We start from the raw sequence: 21398 nt of genomic DNA, 5'->3' as shown, positions 1-21398 counted from the left end.
ATCGAGTCAATCTGATATCTTCTTTTGCTTTGCATAGGTGAAGTACAAGGAAGCCTACGAAATGACGAAGGCAAAGGGCTACACCATTCACCCGAAGGGTGTCAACTTTGAGAACTATAGAAAGGCTAACAAGATTATCAATGAAGTGAGTTAAGACCAAGTGAGACTTGGTTTTGTTTCTTATCCTGACCCTACCTCACCAAGCTTCTTCTTTTCCTGACAGCGCCTGTATCGGGAGGACTACCACAAACACAAGGACAAAATCCATACCACCTACGACACCCCTGACATTAAACAAGTCAAAATGAACCAGGAACATCTGAGCGATGTACAGCGTCCATTTCCATTGAAAGCATTTTATGTATTATTTGTAAGAATTGTATAACACTTAAATTCTGTTTTTAAGTTGTGGTACAAGGAGAAGTACAACAACACTAAAGGCCAGCTGATCTCAATGCCCATGACACCGGAGTTGATGCATTGCTACCACGTCAACGATATCACAAGCGAGGTAGACCATCTTCAACAACTTTGTCAGATAAATTATATCAATAAAATATCAAAAACAAAAGACATTCAATAAAGCAAAGTTATTGATATATTAATATATTTTTGGTACGCTTTCAGTTGAAATACAAAGAAGATCTCACATGGCTTAGGGGAATCGGTTGTTTCCTCTACAACACCCCGGAGATGATCCGTATCCGTAACCTCAATAAGTACAGGGTGCGTATCTTTGTACTACCTGCCATCGCATTTGTTGTCTTTTTTTAAATGTTTATTTTTGTACTTTCAAAAGGTGGACTATCCAGTTGAGGCTAAAAATAACCTGCCCAATTTCTCTGTGGTCTTGGACACACCAGAGTACAAGCGGGTGTCTGAGCTCAAGAGCCACTTAAGCATGGTGAGTCCTTTAATAATTGGCATCAGACTGGACTGTGTTCTTAAAGTTTTGGGTTTAAACCCTGATTTGTGTGCTTTCAGCTGATTTACAAAGCTCAGAGCAAAGAGGAGATGGCTAAAGTATCAACCACTGCGGAGGCTGTGGACATGAAGAGAGCCAAATGGGCGCAGCAGCTGACCAATCATGTGAGTTTTAAACCCTTCACAAAAGACGTACAAATTCCAGATTGGACGCAACTAACTTCCACTGTTCTTTACAGTATATCTACACTGACCTCGCCGCCAAAGAACGACCACATTACACCCTGGAAATTGAAACCCCACACATGGGCCACTCCAGGAAAATGAAAGTGATCTCCAGTGATGTAAGTTTCTAAACTCTTCACTCAATTATTTTCCTTCTGTTTACCCCAAAAAACACCACATTTGGTCCTTCTCTCTTTCTCATTTAGAACAAGTACAAAGAACAATATGAGAGAATGAAGCATAAGTACACCGCCATCGGAGATACACCCCTCTTGATCCGCTCCAAAAAGGCCTATCTCCAGTCAAGTGATGTAAGTTTAACAGCATGGGTGGAATCGGAATATCAAAAGCTTTTTTAATTTGATATTTATCTACTCTACGAGTTACACCTGCCAAAATTATAAATGAAATGGTTGATAAACCCAATCTGTTTTGTTTTCCTTTTCTTTAGCTCCGCTACAAAGAGTCATTTGAGCTATCTAAAGGTCACTACCACACCGTCAAGGACGCCCTGGACATTGTCTACCACCGCAGAGTCACCGACGATATCAGCAATGTCAGAATTTGACTTTGAATTTTTATGACATTGTTAATATATTGTCTTATCTGATGTTAAGTACTAAATTTCTCACCTCAGGTTAAGTACAGAGAGAAGTACATCAGCTCCCTTGGAACATGGAAGTCCATCCCGGACCGTCCTGAGTTCTTCTTCAGCAGGATTGTCAACGACAACGTCAGCACAGTGAGTGCCACTCGAAGGATTCCTGATGAAAAATAATGGAGAATTCTGGCATCACCCCATGTTTGGTTGTTTTTTTAGGTAAAGTACAAGGAGGACCTGGATTGGCTAAAGGGTATTGGATGCTTTGTATGGGACACACCTGAGTTGTTGCGCGCTGAGAAGAACAAAGCGCTGTACAGTGAGGTGAGTCACATCTTACCCTACTACTTTAAATTTGGTGTATTTTTTAACGATACAGTCTTGATGAATTGTTTTGTTTCTATTTAATCTACAGGTACAATACAAGACCTCCTTCAAGAAGAACCAAGGAAACTTCAAGTACACCAGTGACTCACCTTTCTTCCACACGGCCAAGCACGCCTCCAGCCTCATCGACGAGGTAAGTTAGTCGTTTCTTCTGGGTAAGATATGTCTTCCATTCCAAACTGAAAAAGATCCAATTGAAATTTTCAGTATTTTGGAGTCTAAGTTCATTTTTTTTTTCATTTCAATGCAAGTGGACCATCTTCTTGTAGGTAAAACTGGTGATATTGTGGAATAGAAGTCAAGTTGTCTGTTAGATTCTTGTTGTTTTTCCTCGCCCTTTTTTTTCCCGGACTTTTGTCTTTAACTTCCTTCTGAAATTCTGAGCAGCGATCCTATAAAAATGGTTATGAAAGAACCAAGGATCAGTTCACCATATCTACAGAGGGGCCTAGTTTCCAGCTGGCCAAAGAGACCATGAAGATGAGCCAGGTAAAGGTTCTGCTCCAGAAAGATTGGACTGCATCGTTAACTCTGAAAACCCTGAGAGGAGCATGAGGTTGTCTACATATATGGTGGTGGTTTCGCATGGATATGAGAGTTGGTCTTTTTTACAGAACAGGCGATTTTCTAAATTCTATGAAGGTTCAGATCCAGTTTTGGCCTTTTCGTCAGATCTTGAGGCCTGTTTCACCCCTTAGTGTCACTACCAGCTCGATATGTTTTTTGTATATATAACTGTCGCATGCTGTGTGTACTGACAGAAAAGGTATAAATCCAAAGCAAAGGAACTCCTCAAGAGCGGATGCAATGAGCTACACCGACCTGATATCCTCACCGCCCTTGTCCAGACTTATACGGGCAGTAAGGTAAACAGATAACTACATAGATAGCAAGCTGCTGCTCCATAGAACGCTCAAACCTGTCCACCAACAAACGGAATCTCAAAATCATCATATTCCTGCTGTTTCTGGACAGGACTTCATTTCATCTGCTAGTAAAGCTAGGCTCATCCCAGCATCACATGCTCATTCTCTCATTCATCTATCATTTAGCTTCTGAGGCACTGCGTAGTTAGAACCAGAGGTGGAACTCAGCAAGTCTTGGGTCATAGTTCTTAAGTTTCATGTTGCAAGTAAGTTTAAATTATTTTGGAAAAAAATTGAGCCAAGTATTTAAGCGAGGCAAATGGTTCCTTGGGTTAAACAAATCCTAAATCAGGATATACAATCTTTTAGGTCACAGGAGTGAGAGTATGTCAGTTAATTACATCATACATAGGCTTAAGCCTCCACTTTCAACATTTAAAAGTCTAAAATTGTTCCAAAATCAAATTTGTTTACAAGCTCAGAAAATGTAGATTTTCAAAAGTAAATAGATGTAGCAAATACATTTTTCCAGGCAAGTTACGTTTTTGGAATACCAAATAAATATTCAAATCTATCAATAGTCATATCTGATATTTTATGGCAAGCAATTCCTAAAGTTAGCGACTTCAACCTGACTCAAGTCAAGTCGTGTGATCTGGGTCCCCCACCTCTGGTCATAGCAGCTTCCCAACCTGCCAAACACAGTCTGAAGACATTGCAACTGGTTTAACCATTGCAAATTAATTCACCATTTTCATGCATGCATTTCTTTGCTTGTTTGCCATCTCATTCATTCAGCTATTATCATTATTAGGTCTTACATGTTTTCTTCTCAGAAGCAGTGTTTCTCAAACCTTCCCCTAATCTCAGTTAATGGATAATGTGTGATTCCAATCCAAAAATGTAGAGTGCAAAATCATCAGATTGGAGCTCAAAGCTAACGCAATAGATTTTCTGCATTTAGGTATAGTTCTTGAGTGGGGTTTAAGTTTGGTCAGGATTCGGATATAGTTTCATAATTCGGGAGATTGAATAGTGTTTAGGGCTATGAGATTTTTCTTGAGGTAAGTTGGCAGATAAGAGTTGGGGGTTATGCATGTGAGAGCAAAGTTTGAAAAGCACTCTCCAGAAGAAATCATGAAATTTGAGCTGTTTGTCCTAACCTTAGCACCAACTACACCAGGCTACTAAAACTAACTGTCAGTGACTTCTTCAGTGGCGTTACAGAGAACAATATGAGCGTCAAAAGGACGTGTTCACCTCCATCCTCGACACTCCTGAGTATGAAACAACCCAACGTGGCAAGAAGATTGGAGACGTGAGTTTTGTTTAGGGTACTCTACTTTTTTTTGTGTCACTCAGAAAAAAATCCTGATAATGCACTTGTTTCACCCAGATTGTTTACAAGATGGAGTACAACAAAAACAAGGCCAAGGGATACACCCTACCTTATGACACCCCACACCAAAACCTCATGAAGAAAGTCAAGGATATAACAAGCAATGTAGGAAGCCTTAAATCCCAAACATATGGTAATGATAAAAAAATTAAAAATGTTTTAACAAAAAAAACGTCATTGGTTTACAGCTCAAGTACAAAGAGGTCTATGAGAGGTGCAAGGCTCAGATCAACATCGATCCCGAAGCTCACTCCATCCGGGCTGCTAAAGAGGCCTACAAGAACATCACCAATGTGAGTGGACATTGATCAATTGTGTCTACAACTAAGATCTGTTTAGTCAGAATACAACTTTAATCTAATCTCCCATGTTCCACACTGCTCTAGCTGGATTACAAGAAGAAGTATGAGGCCACAAAATTCAAGTGGATGTGGACCACGGAGAGGCCGGACTTCCTCAATGCCGCTAAGAACTCGGCACAGCAAAGTGATGTGAGTTTTCGCTGTTTTTTAAAAGCTACATAAAATTTGATTTTCTGTGTGTCACTAATGCTAACTCACAAATTATTTTACAGTATGAGTACAAGTATGATAAGGAGATCATGAAGGGTTGTGTTATACCTATCGTGGACGACAAGCTTACCCTACTGGCACAGAACAACACAGAAATTACCAGTGAGGTGAGAGCTGTCATCAATAACACTCAGATGGGCAACATTTCATTAGTAAGGGCAATAGGACAATGCTTCTTAAACATTACGACCATTCATTTTGCAGCTCAAATATAAAATGAAGTATGAAAAGGCAAAGGGTCACTACCTGCCTGTGGCAGACACCCCCCAAATCCTCCACTCCAAGTCGGTGCGCACCCTGGCATCCGAGGTAAGTAACATAACCCTGTGGAGGGAACAACCACAACTAGTTGACAGTCCAGCCCTCAACCCTATGCCCCCCTTGCAGAGCAAGTACAAGGCGGCCAGTAAGAAGCTCATGCAGTCCGGCTCATTCACCACCATGCCACAGACCCGTGACACGGACCACAGCAAGCAGATCAATAAACTCGTCAGCAAGGTACCGTGGTTTATTGTCTTCATACCAACGTTTGGTAAGACCCGTCTGATTGTGTTTTCTGTTCTCCAGAATGTGTACAAAGCCAAGTTTGAGAAGGAGAAAGGCAAGTCAATATATAACAACATGTGCGTGCCACCCGACGTTCAGCACGCCATGGACGTTGCCAAGAGACAGAGCAATGTGAGTCCAGTGTAGAGTACAATTCTCAGATTGGTTTCCTTAATGTGTAAAATGTTGGAATTGCCTTATTATTTGGGTACATTTCATCATTTTCAAATGTCGGCGTTCAGCTGGACTATAAGAAGACCGCCAAAGCCAACCTTCACTACACCAAATCTGTGGCAGATCGACCTGACATCAAGAAGGCCACGCAGACGGCCAAACTCGTCAGCGATGTAAGGGGCATAGTTACAATTGATATATTTATAATCTTTCAATCTATTCATCCAAGCATTATCAATATACATTTTGTTAGATCGGCTACCGCGAAAAAGCCCGCGAAGAAGCAAGCCGCGGAGGTTCCCTGGTCCACAGGCCAGACATTAAGCTGGCCACAGAGGTCTCCAAGCTCAACAGTCAGGTAGGACGAACTGAAAATGTCTCAATTGTCACTTTGCTATTGTGTTCAGGGCTAATATTAAGATTGGAGTAATAATTTCATTGGCATACATTCTCTTTAAGTCTCTAAATTTATCTAAATTGCAGGCTGGGATTGAGTTCCTTTGTGACTTTTAACTTGTACTCTATCACATGTGGTCAAACGGAGTTGATTTTAAAACAGAAACGACGAATCACTGCCACTAAGGAGTGTTGCATCAGAAAAATCCACGCATGGCCAATTGAAAGACGTAATTGCTGTCGATAGAGAACTGCTAGCTATACACTGCTGTGCTCTGATCATCCATCCGTGATCCACACTTATTGGCTTGTCCTTCAATCCATCCCTTTTCCACGTACTGTGCTCTGCTAATCCTGTAGAGAAGCTCATGTCCTTTGCCATCCTTTCTTCAGTCCTTCCATGTTGTCTTTACCACTCATGCTACATGTTGTCTCCCTCTTCCTGCTTCATCGGCCTTATCGTCTCATGCCCGACACCATCCTGGCTATGCTTGGGCATGTCAAAAGCAGGCCAGACCGTCTCCCCACGGAATGGCCTCCTACGATACTCCGCAGATGCGCCACATTAAGAAAATGAGTGCTATGATGAGTAATGTAAGGAGGATTACGCCGCGCTAGCTGCAAATGCTGCGCATGGTTTGTCTGTCTGTCTATCTGAGTTTGAGTCCACTACTAGAAAAGATGAACATAAGACGGATCCACTGAGCAAACAACATCGGCTTGACATCTTTTCAGACCTTGGAGTGCGTGTTACCTCATACACTTGACTTACGTTGGAGTTTTTGAAACAAAATCGAATACCTTTACAACGTTTCCCACACTTTCACTAAAGACATTGTGACGACAAAGATGTTGACATTGAGTCGCTGAATACCGTATTAACAATAATCACTGTACAATTGTAAAAGACAAAACTAACGGTTTGAAACATTACCATGATTTATTGGCACACCTTTTGTCCAATAAAGACTGAAATGATTGCTTATTTTACTTATAGTACTTTGGTTTACATATATACAGTATGGTTGTTATATATGAGGTTCACACAGATTCATGGACGTGCTTTTCCCCGAAATCAATTTGGAAGTTTGTGGTTTATGATTTGTAGCTGCTCTGATTTCCTGACTGTTCTTTGCTCCAATCCAATAACTAGCTGAAGTACAAAGAGAAGTTTGACAAGGAAATGAAGGGAAAAAGACCACAGTATGATATGAAGGAGAGTAAGGCCTATAAGACATACAAGGATGCCCACACACTGGCTAGTGAGGTGAGTGTCCCTGATAACAACAATTACGGCACGAGATGGCGAATCTTTCAAGTGGAACAGTGTTTTTTTTGTTCTTGCAGGTGAAGTACAAGAGTGACCTGAAGAAGCTCCACAAGCCTGTGACCGACATGGCTGAATCTCTGTCCATGCAGCACGGCCTGAGTACTAGCAAGCTGTCCAGCGACGTAAGACATCATTGTTAACCCATTCCATTTTACCATCCACTGACAAGAAGTCATACGAGAACACGTCCTGCTTAACACTTAGTAGTATCCATCTTTGCCTCTCTGACTTCATCTGGTAGTGATCCATACTCAACTCATCCAACTACCACTCCCTTTCTTTAACCTTTGACTTTAGTAAAAAAAACTAATTGTTCGTGAAGCTCTAAACATCGTTTTTATAACCATCATTTTTATCCATCAAATCATGAGTAATATTTAATCAATTATTTTCATGTATTTTATTTTCAAATCTAATCATTAGAATAGAAAAAATATATATATATTTTAAATTATATGTGCATAGTAATATAAAATTTAATTTTTGGTAAAAAAAAAATAGGATAGTAGCATATTTGAAAGTTTTTGATGTTATAAATTGGACATCAGACAATAATTAATTTAGTTTTAATTCAGCACTTCATCTTTCATAAAATTCCATATTATTTTAATGGGCAAAAAGGCAATTCTTTAGTAATTGAGTTTGTAATACAAGCATACTTATAACCCTTTAACTCAAATCATGTCTTTTTAATCCATTTTAATGGTGTGAACCTTTCCATTCGACATCACTAAAAACCCACTCAGCCTTGAACTGAAATATGGGTTAGTCGTAGAATTCCTGCTCTTGCTTCTTTTTCAATGGGCATTGCGCTTTAGTACTGCTACAAGAGGAAGTTTGAGGAGAGTAGGGGTCACTACCACGTGATTCCTGACACGCCCGAGCAACTCCATCACAAGGAGGCTTCTGAACTGCAGAGCATAGTAAGTCCGACCCCATACAAAACAACATGGAAAAAAATCTAACACGCACGAAAACACACAACTTAAAATAGGCACACAAAATCATGGGAGGTCAGCGGGGTGTCGGGAAATAGCCAATGGGGGAGCAACTCTATTGTGCCAAATTCAAAATAAAATACAGGAAATTTTCCCATTGAGGCATTTTGTAACCTAAATATGTTGACTGTAGAGATGTTCATAAGTAGAGGTACCTGTTTTTTTTGTTTGATTACACTGTTTTTTCCAACAAGCTAACTTGAATATTGGTGGACAGGTGAAGTACAAGGAGAAGTACGAGAAGGAGCGAGGCAGGGCCATGCTGGACTTTGAGACGCCTACGTACGTGACGGCCAAGGAGGCGCAGCACATGCAAAGCCAGGTAAGCACGTTTGTTACGTGTGATCCATGAAAACATGTGAACATAAAGCAGTGAAAGAATGTGATGTGATGTGAGAATTTTGTTTATTTGTCTGTTCTTAATAGTTTTTGCTCCAAAGTTTACACACATTTGAAATTTGAAAGTACGGTTTTCCGTTTTTGCAAACACTGTAGGTGTTTTTATTAAAGATTACTAAATCCTGACTGAAAGGATTTTTCAAATTTAAAATTCTAACATGATGTACGATAAAATAATATTATTTCTAAATTTAATGTCTATAAATGTTTTATCCACCTGTCTAAAATAGAACTGTATTTAATCTAGTTAAATTCCACTTATTTGAAATAGTTGTACGATTATTGATCAGTGTACAAGAACCAACATGACACAAAGTGTCGTGATGCATGTGTGTATGTATATGTGACGTGCGTGTGTGTGTATTGTTTGCGGTCACTAGAAAGACTATAGGAAGGATTTTGAGGAGACCATGAGGGGCAAGAACCTCTCGGGCTTGGAAGTCACGCCCGCCATGTTACATGTCAGACATGCCACCAAAATAGCCAGTGAGGTAACCAGAGGACCAGTTGAACCCCCTTTAAAAAAAATCTCCAGTACCCACCCTTCCCTTTTTAATCATACTGCCTCACGACTCCACTACTTTTTCCCCTCATCACCTTTTTTTGTGAATAGATTCACTAAAAAATGCTAACGAATAGGTAAAGAAAACTTAGATTTAAAGGCGCAGTGCATAAACGTTGCGCTATGTTGTGTGCGTGGTAAATGTACTCATTGAAATAGCCAATTTTATAATGCACAGATAAGACATGCCATTTTTTAAACCCAAAAATTGAGTGTATATTTCTAAAATTTTCAGCTGGCGCAAATATAATCAACTAGAAATTGCGTTTTTTTGGGGGGGAGTAAATTCACATTGATCATTTTGTAATATGGCAACGTAAAATTTTGCAAAACGTGGCCTTTTTTAACATCAAGTGAACATATTGCAAATCTAAAGTTAACAATGTTAATACAACACTGCTTTTTCTAGTACGTTTTTTAATTTTGACCTAACATTCCTTTTGGCACTGTAAATATCCCAAGTAAATATTTTATAGCATTATGCACTGCTCTTTTAAATCTCGCCCACGCCTTCACCCAAAGGACGGTCGTTGGTTTATTTGTATCATGTCTCTATTTTCTGTCTGTCAAGATGCATCCACTTTCACTTTACAGCCGCATGCACTCCTGTTTGTATTGTATGAAGTGAAAGTTCTTTCCACGCAGTCCAATTGGTTCACTGTTTGTTAGAAGGATTATTTGCCAAAGTCACCTGTGTCTCCCAACCAAATGGGATGTGTGTTATTCTCTTAAATGCAAAGTACTTTAAATAACGCATTTATCTTCACCAGGGGTGCTCAATGAGTCGATCGCCAACCTACGATTGTTAGCCTGAACAACAATAAGTTTTGACCCAGTCTGTTGGTTTCCTTAGCTAAGATATCATAAACTTGGCTCATCTGCAGCCAATCAGACATTCAATGCAATTCAAGGCAATTCAATTCAATGCAATTCAATGCAATTTAATTCATGATTGCTGAGCTTTGTTGGTAGCAAAAGGTATATCAGGTAAGTAGATATTGGACCACAACGTTTGGGCACCCCTGATGTACATCCATTTTCCCCTTGCCAAAAGCCCTTTTAATTGGCATATATTCCCTGACGACACATTTCACACAATAAGCTTAGAGCTTTTGGGGGACGTTTGGTGACTTTGCGCTGAACATTTGATTTTTGGTGCCTGGCCTGCCCTCCGCAGTCTGTCTGTTCTTTTTCCGTCCTGTAGAAAGAGTACAGGAAGGATCTAGAGGAGGGCGTGAAGGGTAAAGGGCTAACTGTTCTGGAGGAAACTCCCGAGCTTTTGAGAGCAAGGAATGCCACTCAAATCCTGTGCGAGGTACGATGCGCTGTTCTGGCTGTCTGCTGTTCGAATTGTTTAACTACGCTTCCCTGCAGTATGAAAAACAAAAGAAAACAAAAAAAAACAGGGAAGGATTTTGTGTTCCTGCTTGCTTACATAACTAACTGCTTCCTCTTTTACAGGAGTGTCAAACTCATTTTTTGCTGTGGTTACGAGGGCCAATATGTCTGCCACCTGTGCTGACAAAATTAATTGACTAATGAATTGACAGATTTTGTTAGTGAATAGATCAAATATTTTTTTTCTAATTGAATTTATAGCCAATATTTTCTTGTATTTTTTCCATTAAGTGATTTACAATTAAGAGGGGGAAACATTGAATATTTTCTTTGACCTTTATTTTCTTTAGTTTTTAATTTTAAAAAAAAGAGAAAATATTTTTTCTAACCCACTTAGATTTTCAATCCTCCCACGCTCTGCGTGAATGACTGCAAAAAAATGCAATGCGGGTTTTATCAAAGCACTTTCTTTAATTCCTATGTGACTTTTGCAGAAAGAGTACAAGAAGTCACTGGAGCTGGAGATAAAGGGCAAAGGCCTGATGGCATTAGCCACTGACACACCTGATTTCATGCGAGCGAGGAATGCCACCGACATCCTCAGTCAGGTCAGAATCAACCTCTTTTTCAATGCCTGGATACTAATTTACACTGTGTTAGAACACCTTCATTGAAATTGGAAGTATAAGTAATGTTGTGCAATTGACACTACAGATGACTAACTTTAATTCCAACATATGTAATTTATAACACAAACCAATCACTGTAAAAACACAGCAAATGATACCCTTTTCGTAAAACACCAAAAGACACTCATATAGGACTAAATAATCACTTAACACACCAACCTGAAGAGCAGAAGATCGCCACACTTCAGGCCACCAAGAAGCAACTGGCCCACAGCGTTCTGTCGGGAACTGGGAGTGCTGTCGCCAAGCTCTCCCAGGCAGACCTCAACATTTTTGGAGCGTAGAATCTAAAAAAAAAAAAAGAGCACACAAAATTATTGATTTTATATTATTTCTCATACTTAATTAAACATGTTCTCTATGGTGTTTCCGTTTTAAAACTAATATAGTTTGTTGTTTCATGAAGAGACATCAGTTAATACTTCTAATACTTGCAACACACACGGTAATACCTTTTAAAAGTTCAGTTCTCCCTTTCCCACGTAAGATTTAGTCTTAGTGTACTCAGACAATCAAGCTGTCTTAATAAGGGGGAATTACAATCTTTAATAAAGGGAGCAATTGGCCAAGGTTGACAGGTATGGTTTTGTCATTCCTTGATTAAATATTGTCACTCTGCCCACACTGATGTCAAATTTTGCATCCATCAGACCAAGTACAAGCACACGGCCGAGTTGGACCGAGCCAGCTACACCACAGTCATCGACACTCCGGATATCATCCACGCTCAGCAGATGAAGAACATTGTCAGCCAGGTAGGTGGTCCACCACCCGGTCCACTCGGGTCTAGCGGAACCCAAGCAAAACCTAAAGGTGCTTGTACCAACAGAAAAAGTACAAGGAAGAGGCGGAGAAGACCATGTCTCACTATGTCCCCGTTCTGGATACCCCTGAGATGCAGAGAGTTCGTGAGAACCAGAAGAACTTCAGCACTGTAAGTACAGCTCCAGGCAAACTGGTTTTTGGGGGCTCTCGAGAGTCAAGAAAATAGTTTGCTACCAATTATCATTTTACATCGATTTTACTTCTTACTGTAGTTAAATTTGTTTTTTATTTTTAATCTTATTTATGAATAGTAATGTCTATTTGATGTTGGGATAATGGGAAGAATTTCCTCTTTGTATGGGATCCCTTAATCATTTGAAACTCCTCAGTTCATAAGATGTACCTCGTCCTCACATTGGTCTGTTTGATTTCATCTTAATCATTAATCTATATAAATACATGCTATTTATATGAAATGTATGTTTGTTATACTGGGACGTCGTTTGTTCTTTCCTTTTAATTGTGTTTTCTCCCTGTAGCTTCAGTACCAGAGTGACCTAAAACACGTCATAATGGGCAAAGGGTCTGCCGTAATCACGCCTGAAATTCTGCGCGTTAAAGAAAATACAAAGAATTTCAGCTTGGTATCTACTCCATAATACATATTTAACACCGACTTTAACACAATGTTTCTTCTCCGTTCGTCATCTTTAACCAGACCCTAATCCGACCATCCTTGTGGAGTTATTTTTCTTCATGTAATGACATCATCTTTTTTATCAATATAACGCCGCTAACCCTGGGCTATTCTCGCCATCGTTTTGATCGCAGATGGTTTGACATCATTGCCTGTGGTTTGAATATGGTGGTACTTTGACTTCCGAGTTTAATCTAAGAAGTATCGAAGTCCCCTGTCGACATTATTGAATCATTGTCAGCCATTTGTTCAAGCCACCATCTAGATACCAATGTTATGTGAAGCATAACAATTGCAACTCTAAAGATGTAAAAGCATCTGCAGCCCAGTTTGTAACTGAAACAAACTTGTAAATCAAGGTACCACTGTACATTTATATGATTGTATATTTATAGAAGCCATCATTTGCAAGTCCTAAGAAATTGTACAAACATAGCAACGAATGCTTGGAGATCTCCAATTGACTCGGGTTTACCACTCAATAACGAGGAATCACACAATGTATTGCTTCTGCTTTCACTTCCCATCCAACCACCAAAAAAAGATTCAGTACAAAGAGGATTTGGGAGGAGGAACGTCTTTGCCCGAAACCCCTGAGATGAAGCGGGTTAAACGAAACCAGAAGAACGTTAGCACGGTACTCCAAAGCTAGTCCTGCATTCACCCAGCCCTCCATAGTCCCCTTGAAATATGAAATGCTACCAGTCCCTTGACTCTCATTTTAATCCTCACCCTGATCTCCCTAAACTTCTGTTGTTCTGAAATTGAGTTTTCTCCCTTAACAGTGGTTGTTGATTAGTTTCTGGAATTCCTCACGGATGTTTCTGTTAACTTGTGCGAACTGGTTGTCTGGTCAGGTCAGCTAAGGCAATGATTTTATTCTTTGTAACGATACTTGCAGTAGTTTTTGCAAAATCTGGGCAAATTTTGGTGATGTAAATCATGGGATTCATCTGGGTAGGTTGCTGTTCTAAGTAATTTAGGTTAAGGCTTTTGCCAATCATCTAAGACAGTCAATGGGAAGACATTTACACACATTTTGGATACAGTATGTTAAAAAAACTCACTAGAAAGGTGTATGGGCATCTCAACAAATCCCTCCTAAATGGCATTTACGATGACCATAACCCAAATTTTACATCCATCCTTCCAAATGTTATTAGGTTAGCTGGTCATACATGCATATTCCCCAGCACGACTTTGTCAAAATGCCTAAAATCAGCAGGTTCAAACCAGAGTGCAACATTGAGAGTTTATAGCAGTTGTTGTTGTTCTCTTGTTGTCTTCAGAAAGACTCCTGGAAGTGAAAATTTAAATCTGGTTCACACAAGTTAACGACCTTAACAGTTTCCAACCCCTCTCTCCCGTCTTTAACAATTAATCCAGTATAATCCTGGAATAATCAACTCCCAAAAGAAACGGTCCCTGTGTTGAACTGAATGCTAATATTGAGAGAGAACGAACGGATGGACACACGTGTGGTCTGTCTATGTTGGCATTTTTTGACTGTGTAACATTTTACAACGGGCAGATACAGTACAAGGATACTCTGAGCCAAGGCACGGCCATACCAGATCTTCCTGAAGTGAAGCGGGTCCGAGACACACAGAAGAATATCAGCTCGGTAGAAATCCAGATCTTAATCCCCTCACCTTCCTAATTCGGAAATGCAGTACTTTCTGGTCTATGTTGGCGTTTTATGACGTTGTAACATTTTGCAACGGGCAGATACAGTACAAGGATTCTCTGAGCCAAGGCACAGCCATACCAGATCTTCCTGAGGTCAAGCGGGTCCGAGAGACACAGAAGAATATCAGCTCGGTAGAAATCCAGATTTTAATCCCCTCTCCTTCCTAATTTGGAAGTGCAGTACTTTAAATCAAACTAAGATTCATATCATTCCCTCCCTCCCCCTAAGTGGTGTTGGTTGATGACTTTGTTTAGAGCTGAACCTTTCTTCAAATAATATATTTCCTTTAATCAAGACCTTGTATGAAAGTGTTGACACAATATGGTCAGTAAGAACTAAGTGAAAGGAAAGAAGGTTCTACGTTTACCTGATTCACCAGATCTAATCCAAAAACCTAATCATACACCTTGAAGACAAACTAACTGCGTGTTTCGACATTTACGCAGATGTTGTGACGGAATGTTTGGGCATGTACAGTACGAGAGAGGGTGGTGTTTGACTTTGTACATTCTACAATGGGCAGATACAGTACAAGGATTCTCTGAGTCAAGGCACGACCATACCAGATCTCCCCGAGGTGAAGCGGGTCCGAGAAACCCAGAAGAATATCAGCTCGGTAGAGGACAGATTCCATTATGTCCCATACTATTACCCTCCATACAATCATCACCCTGGCAATCCTCTCATTTCCCCAAATCCCTTTCCCAACCAGGAAATACAGTACTTCAAATATTCCATCCTAACTCAGATTTTCCTATCATCCTCATCATCATTCCTCCTTGGCCAAAGTTGGCTCGTGGACCAAATATTCTCCAGATAATAATCCCTCCCACATTTTCTTGATTAATCTACCTGCTTGGCATCCTTCATAAAGATCCCGACCGATACTGTAAAAATAAAACCTGGCGAGTCATCATAGATATAAGATTTCCAGTATAAGATCTGGTATTAACACTTAAAATTTGATAAGGGCATTGAAATTGGCTTCAAATGTATGACTCAAATTAAGATGGTCAACATCATGATTGGCATGATGACCCAAGTTTTTTTTCATCAATTAGGTAATCAATTATATCGAAGAACAAGCCCTGAAAATCCCAATAAACCCTTTTTGGATGCATTGTTATCACAAATTTATCTACTTAATTTCTTACATCTGTGAAACTGCTTTTCAACTGATGTTAGTCATGAAATTACCTTGAGATTGTTGTTATTTCTGAAACAAAAAGACACAATTTTGCTGCTGTTCAATCGTGGTAAATTTATCAGCATCATTGGATAAGAATTATTTGAACCAATATTATTAGAATAATATTAACACAAGAGTAGTGACACAATAGAATGATTGATGACCTCGCCAGGGTGGGACGCCCCAAAAAGCTCAGTATCGATCGGGTTCAACCCTTGAAAACGACTTGAAGTGTCACCAACATGTTTGACTTTTGTGTCTGGTCCTAAAGCTGCAATACAAGGAAGACGTGGGACGAGGCATATCCGTGTCGGAGACGCCAGAGATGGAACGCGTTAAACGCAATCAGCAAAATATTAGCACGGTATCGCCAAGAGTGAACCCCAACATTCCATCTGGTTCATTTCACTCCTCTTACAAATCACCGTAACAACTCTCTCCACTCTGATCCAAAGTTTCACCTGGCATTGTAACCACAGTTTATAACCCCAGTGGGCTAACATTCTTCTTCATTTTCCCAGGATGTCCCAAAAATGTGTCCTGTTGTGTTATATTTGGTGCAGTGCTGTGTTGTCTTTTTGAGAATCGTATTGTATTTGTCTGTTCATTGACACCTGCTTTTTACCTTCTCGTTTTAAATCAAGCACAGGAAGTCTCTTGAGTGCAGCACAACTTTTTTAACAAAGGATAAGCCCAGAAATTTTTTATTTTGCTACTTTGAACCAAAATAATGTTGTTCCTGGGTTTCTGAGACCTTTTTTTGTCTGGCCTTTTACAGGACATCCACTATATGGTGGTGATTAGTTGATATGTTAGTGGAAACCATTTTATTCCCAATTTTTGAACAAAATAACAGCCCCTCAATGGATGGCCTCAAAATTGGTGTTACATTTCAGTTTTAGGTCCTTTACACGTCAGATGTTTTTCCACCCAATGTTGAGTTTTTCACTGAAATTGGTGCTCAGAACTGGTTTTCTTTTGTTAGAAAAAAATACAAATGGTCCATTCTGTTACTTGTTGCTTTGCTGTGTTATCTTTTTTCCAATCTTTTTTTTTTTTGGTCTTTTGACTAAAACTTTTTCTCTACCTTCTCGGGTTAGATCAAATACAGGGACTCACTGGATCGTGGCACGGCCATTCCTGACTTGCCAGAAGTGAAGCGGGTCAAACAGACCCAGCGGCACATCAGCTCGGTAGTTTTACAAAAAAAATGCGTGTGTGCTCCTAACAAGAGTGAAAAAGCGATCGTTCGCTTCCCCTGCAAATCTAATCCTGATCTTGCTTCATTTAAGGCAAAGACTCTTCTGAACCTGAACCATATTCACCTCTTAAAACTCTAACGACTCTTTTACTTCTTAAGCTAACACGTGCTCCCCCATCTTCTAACCCAAAATCATTTTTTTCAAATACCAATCCAATGCTTTTTGGGAGAACATCACCTTGATTGAGTTCATAGTAGGGCTGGATAAGGCTACATTTGATTTTTAGATATAGAAAAAGAACATTTCAATGTGCATTTAAAATAATTAATGTTTGAAAGGAACTGATTTTAATCAACAAATAAATACTCTTTGTATGATATGGAACACAATTGCCCAATCCGGCTCTATAGGACCAACTTGTCAGGACCAAAAAAAAAGATGTCTCTTTTTGGTGATCAGTCCAAATTGTCTAGAAGTTTCTCTGTTAAAAGCAGTGGCTGAATGTCATACCTGATATTGATATTGTCTTACCTGATATGCGGTGTCCCTTTTCCCCGTTTCAGGTGTTGTATAAGGACAGCTCGGCCAAGGGAACCCCCGTGGTGTTCACTCCTGAGATGGAGCGAGTCAAACGGAACCAAGAGAACATTAGCTCGGTACCTTAACAAGCACAACAAGAACACAAAGTTTACTTCTTGTTTGCTACACAATTTAACCCCTAACAAAATGTCCTTGTCCTGTTCAAATCCAGCTCCAGTGTGTAGGATTTGTTCTTTGAGCCACCTTGGTGTATGTACCAAGTAGTCCATTACAGTGAAGCTATTCTGCCTATAAATCGATAGTTTTTGTTTAATGTTGTTTTGTTTCTAAAACAAATTAAGTTTTAGCCGAGTACTCCAGTTGATAAATTGATCGAAAAAATACAAATGTTATTTGTAGGCCCGGCCAAACATGCAAAATTAAGGATGATTTAGTGAGCAATTACAATTAAATTAAATGGGTATCTATTATTCATAGTTTTTAGCCAAACATTGAGAGGAAATATTACCCCCCCCCCCCATCAGCCCCCCCATTCCCCCACAATTTTTTTAAATCTGAATATTTTGACATGTCCAACCAAGACCAAAAAAGGGTAATTTTATTTAAGTAGAAAACACCACAAAAATGCACTAAATTGGGGATCAGAAATATTTTTGATAGAGAGAGCCATAAACAATTCATATTTTTTTATCTAGTCCGTTGAGACAGAATTGAGAGAAATTATTTTAAAATTGGTACACTGATGATAATAAATTAGTATATTAAAAAATAGTATGCATGGAAAAGGGATACTAATGAAAAAAAGAGTGTGGTGTGGTGTGGTAATGCAATGCTCTTATTGGTGCGTTGTGGACCATATGCATCCATCACCAGATCCACACATGGCCCGCGAGCCATAAGTTAGCTGCATTATATATTGCCATAAACTAATATTTGGATAAGTCATTGATCTCTTGAGTGCGATTTTTGTTTGTTTGCATTTATTAAAACCTCGTGCTATTAAATGATTTCCACGATTTTCCACGTCCGCAACGCTGTCAATGAAAACACATGGCTTCGCAGTAATGGGACGCTTGATCCCTCAAAATCCTTCACACTTGTTCTTGGAATTAACCTCACATTCGTCAACTCACTAACCTCTTGTCGTCCAATATTACGCGTCCATCCGATCAAGTTCTGTCTTGGATGAGAAATCATCGAAATATTCTAATAGATCATAATATATTCACTATGTATCCCCAAACACTAAACGCTATCGCTATTAGCTCTGCTGACGGCTCATGGTAACCAGTGGGCGTGGCTTCTATTACCGTCAGGTGCTGTATTCCGATAGCTTCCGCAAGCAAGTCCAAGGCAAGGCGGCCTTCGTTCTGGACACCCCAGAGATGAGACGGGTCAGAGAAACCCAGCGCATCATATCTGGAGTAAGTCATGGACTAACTACTTGGTGGGAGGAAAATTAACTAAGGTAGTTTGATTTGTGTTCATGCATTTTTCATATTGACACATTTTTTAAATTATTGAACACAAATAACCCATTATGATAAAATAAATTTCCCTGTGTCAATGGATTTAACCAGCTGCAACCTGGCGGTTAAGGGATTAGCTCTTCTTGGTTCGTGTGTTCGATTCCAAGTCGGTTTTCACTGTGCATAGTTTGCATGTTCACCTGGGCTTGCGTGTTTTTTCTCTGGGTACTGCAGTTTCCTACCACATCCCAAAAACATGCAGGCTAGGATGGTTGGAAATTCTAAATAGGGTAAATTGTGGTTTGTCACCTTGTGCCCTGCGATTGGCTGGCCACCCATTATGGTATAGGCTCCAGCACCCCTCGTAAACCTTTTGAGTCTAAAGCGATTCAGAAAATGAACTCCCACACAATTTCAAAAAGTATACATAATAATCTGGAATATATCCAAGTATAGTTCCACCTCCGACATGTTAGACCAATATTGGATTTAAAGTACTCTCAAAGTTGATGGGTTAATTCAAATAAAATTACTTTGAAAAAGTCATTTCTGCCAGCCAAAATTGCAGCATATTTGTCACACCCTATTCTTCTTTAGGTTCGTTACCATGAGGACTTTGAGAAGAGCAAGGGCAGCTTCACCCCGACCACCACCGACCTGATCACGGAGCGCGTGAAGAAGAACACCCAGGATTTCAGCGATATCAATTACCGTGGCATCCAGAGGCGTGTGGTAGAGATGGAAAGGAGGCGTGCAGTCGAGCATGACCAGGAAACCACCACCGGTGAGACATTTTTTTTACCAAGCTTTACATTGATTTTTCACAAATCAATACACCAAACTGGAATAGTGCATTTAAAAGCTGCAGTTTAGCCTGCCAATGAAAGCTGTCATTTACATTATCTTCTTTGGTGACCTTATACCCCTTAAGATCTGCGAGTTTGGCGTACCAACCCTGGTTCAGTGTTTGATTACGACCCTGCAGAGGACAACATCCAGTCCAGGAGTCTGCACATGATGTCAGGTATGTTTTGCATTGTTGATCTGAGATGACGTCAACATTGTGGTTCTCACGTCAGAGCATCCTTACCACATCTCTAAATGTACTCTCTGACCCTAGTCCAAGCCCACCGTCGCAGCAAGGAGCACTCCCGCTCCACCAGCGCTTTGAGTGGTCTGGGGGATGAAAAATCTGAAGTGTCCATGGACCCCGATCACCACTTGTCCCTCTACAGCAACGGATTTGTCACCTCCTCTGGACTGGTCACCTCCTCTGGACTGGTCACCTCCTCCGGACTGGTCTCCTCCTCAATGGGTCAGTTCATTTTTAAACCGCCGTTGGATCAGTGACTTCTAAACATGACCGTGCGCCATTTTTCAGGAGGTTACCAGCATGCAAAGACCGTGGAACTGCAACAGAGGTCCTCCTCGGTGGCAACCCAGCAGACAACCGTCTCCTCCATCCCCTCCCACCCTTCTACCACCGGAGTGCGTAACACCACAACGATTTTCATACAAAATGACCAATCAAAAACGTCCATGACACTTCTCTCTACTTGCAGAAAACAGTCCGCGCCATGTATGACTACCTGGCGGCTGACAGCGACGAAGTTTCCTTCAAGGACGGCGACGTCATCGTCAACGTGCAGTCCATCGACGAAGGCTGGATGTACGGAACCGTGCAGCGTACCGGCAAGACCGGAATGCTGCCCGCCAACTACGTAGAGGTCGTCTAAACAACAAAATGTGCGTGCAATGTGTGTTTGTAGAGTTTGTCGCCTGTTTGTCCCTTTTTGTCACCTGTAAAGCCCAACGTCCAATCACTCTTCTTCTTCAGACCTCGTTACAGACTACCGTACTACCGCCTGACCCCATTACTGTGTATAAATCATAATTTAAAAACAAATTATATATATTGTCGGTTTTGTATGACGTGTGTGAAACAATTGACTAAGACTACTTTCACTTTAAATGATATCACATATAAGACGTCTGCCTTCTACAAACAATGGAAGTTAAAATCTCCAGTTTCCCTCCTTTACTGAACCTTGACCATTAACTAGCCCACTAACTAGTACACCAGTAGTACACTAGTTGTACTATTTTGTACACTAGGAGTACAAATACTAGTCCAGTGTGTATTTTGGTTTTTGATAGCAAAGTGTAATCCTTTGCAAGTAGTAAATAAAGCCAAGTTCCTGCAATATTTGGTGTGTTTTGTTTTTTTCCCCCTGAAAACTACAGAAAAAAATAGATAAAATGTCTATATTTATTTTTTATTATAGGATATAGTTATATATTTTTTTCTGGATCAAACTTGTATGACTAGGAATTAAATATAAGCTGAATTAAATTAATTTCTGATCAAAACTCCCTTCATTAATATTTTACCCTTAACATCTTTTGTCTTCAACAACAAGAGAGACTGCTTATGGGTTTC

General features: G+C 40.0%; 1 protein-coding gene across 1 annotated transcript in view; it reads left to right on the top strand.

Moving 5' to 3' along the window:
• neb (nebulin) overlaps positions 1-21162 on the top strand; it is a 49492-nt gene extending 28330 nt beyond the window's left edge. The window contains exons 93-139 of the mRNA XM_077728592.1: positions 38-145; positions 224-328; positions 407-511; positions 628-726; positions 800-904; positions 985-1089; positions 1164-1268; positions 1356-1460; positions 1601-1705; positions 1787-1891; positions 1970-2074; positions 2166-2270; positions 2899-3003; positions 4220-4321; positions 4400-4507; positions 4591-4695; positions 4789-4893; positions 4977-5081; positions 5179-5283; positions 5362-5472; positions 5542-5652; positions 5763-5867; positions 5948-6070; positions 6598-6684; positions 7244-7357; positions 7438-7542; positions 8239-8343; positions 8636-8740; positions 9198-9308; positions 10584-10694; positions 11212-11325; positions 12057-12161; positions 12236-12340; positions 12711-12815; positions 13413-13505; positions 14400-14492; positions 14597-14689; positions 15082-15174; positions 16019-16111; positions 16848-16940; positions 17513-17605; positions 18806-18913; positions 19556-19742; positions 19890-19982; positions 20079-20211; positions 20335-20446; positions 20521-21162. Coding sequence (XP_077584718.1) covers positions 38-145; positions 224-328; positions 407-511; positions 628-726; positions 800-904; positions 985-1089; positions 1164-1268; positions 1356-1460; positions 1601-1705; positions 1787-1891; positions 1970-2074; positions 2166-2270; positions 2899-3003; positions 4220-4321; positions 4400-4507; positions 4591-4695; positions 4789-4893; positions 4977-5081; positions 5179-5283; positions 5362-5472; positions 5542-5652; positions 5763-5867; positions 5948-6070; positions 6598-6684; positions 7244-7357; positions 7438-7542; positions 8239-8343; positions 8636-8740; positions 9198-9308; positions 10584-10694; positions 11212-11325; positions 12057-12161; positions 12236-12340; positions 12711-12815; positions 13413-13505; positions 14400-14492; positions 14597-14689; positions 15082-15174; positions 16019-16111; positions 16848-16940; positions 17513-17605; positions 18806-18913; positions 19556-19742; positions 19890-19982; positions 20079-20211; positions 20335-20446; positions 20521-20694 — 5067 coding nt within the window. The 3' untranslated portion in view covers positions 20695-21162. The remainder of the gene's footprint in view (positions 1-37; positions 146-223; positions 329-406; positions 512-627; positions 727-799; positions 905-984; positions 1090-1163; positions 1269-1355; positions 1461-1600; positions 1706-1786; positions 1892-1969; positions 2075-2165; positions 2271-2898; positions 3004-4219; positions 4322-4399; positions 4508-4590; positions 4696-4788; positions 4894-4976; positions 5082-5178; positions 5284-5361; positions 5473-5541; positions 5653-5762; positions 5868-5947; positions 6071-6597; positions 6685-7243; positions 7358-7437; positions 7543-8238; positions 8344-8635; positions 8741-9197; positions 9309-10583; positions 10695-11211; positions 11326-12056; positions 12162-12235; positions 12341-12710; positions 12816-13412; positions 13506-14399; positions 14493-14596; positions 14690-15081; positions 15175-16018; positions 16112-16847; positions 16941-17512; positions 17606-18805; positions 18914-19555; positions 19743-19889; positions 19983-20078; positions 20212-20334; positions 20447-20520) is intronic.
• Positions 21163-21398: the final 236 nt, after the last annotated feature.

The sequence above is a fragment of the Stigmatopora nigra genome, chromosome 11, assembly GCF_051989575.1.
Source record: "Stigmatopora nigra isolate UIUO_SnigA chromosome 11, RoL_Snig_1.1, whole genome shotgun sequence".
Lineage (NCBI taxonomy): Eukaryota > Metazoa > Chordata > Actinopteri > Syngnathiformes > Syngnathidae > Stigmatopora > Stigmatopora nigra.
Note: the sequence above shows the minus strand (reverse complement) of the source record. Positions and strands in the feature narration are given on the sequence as shown.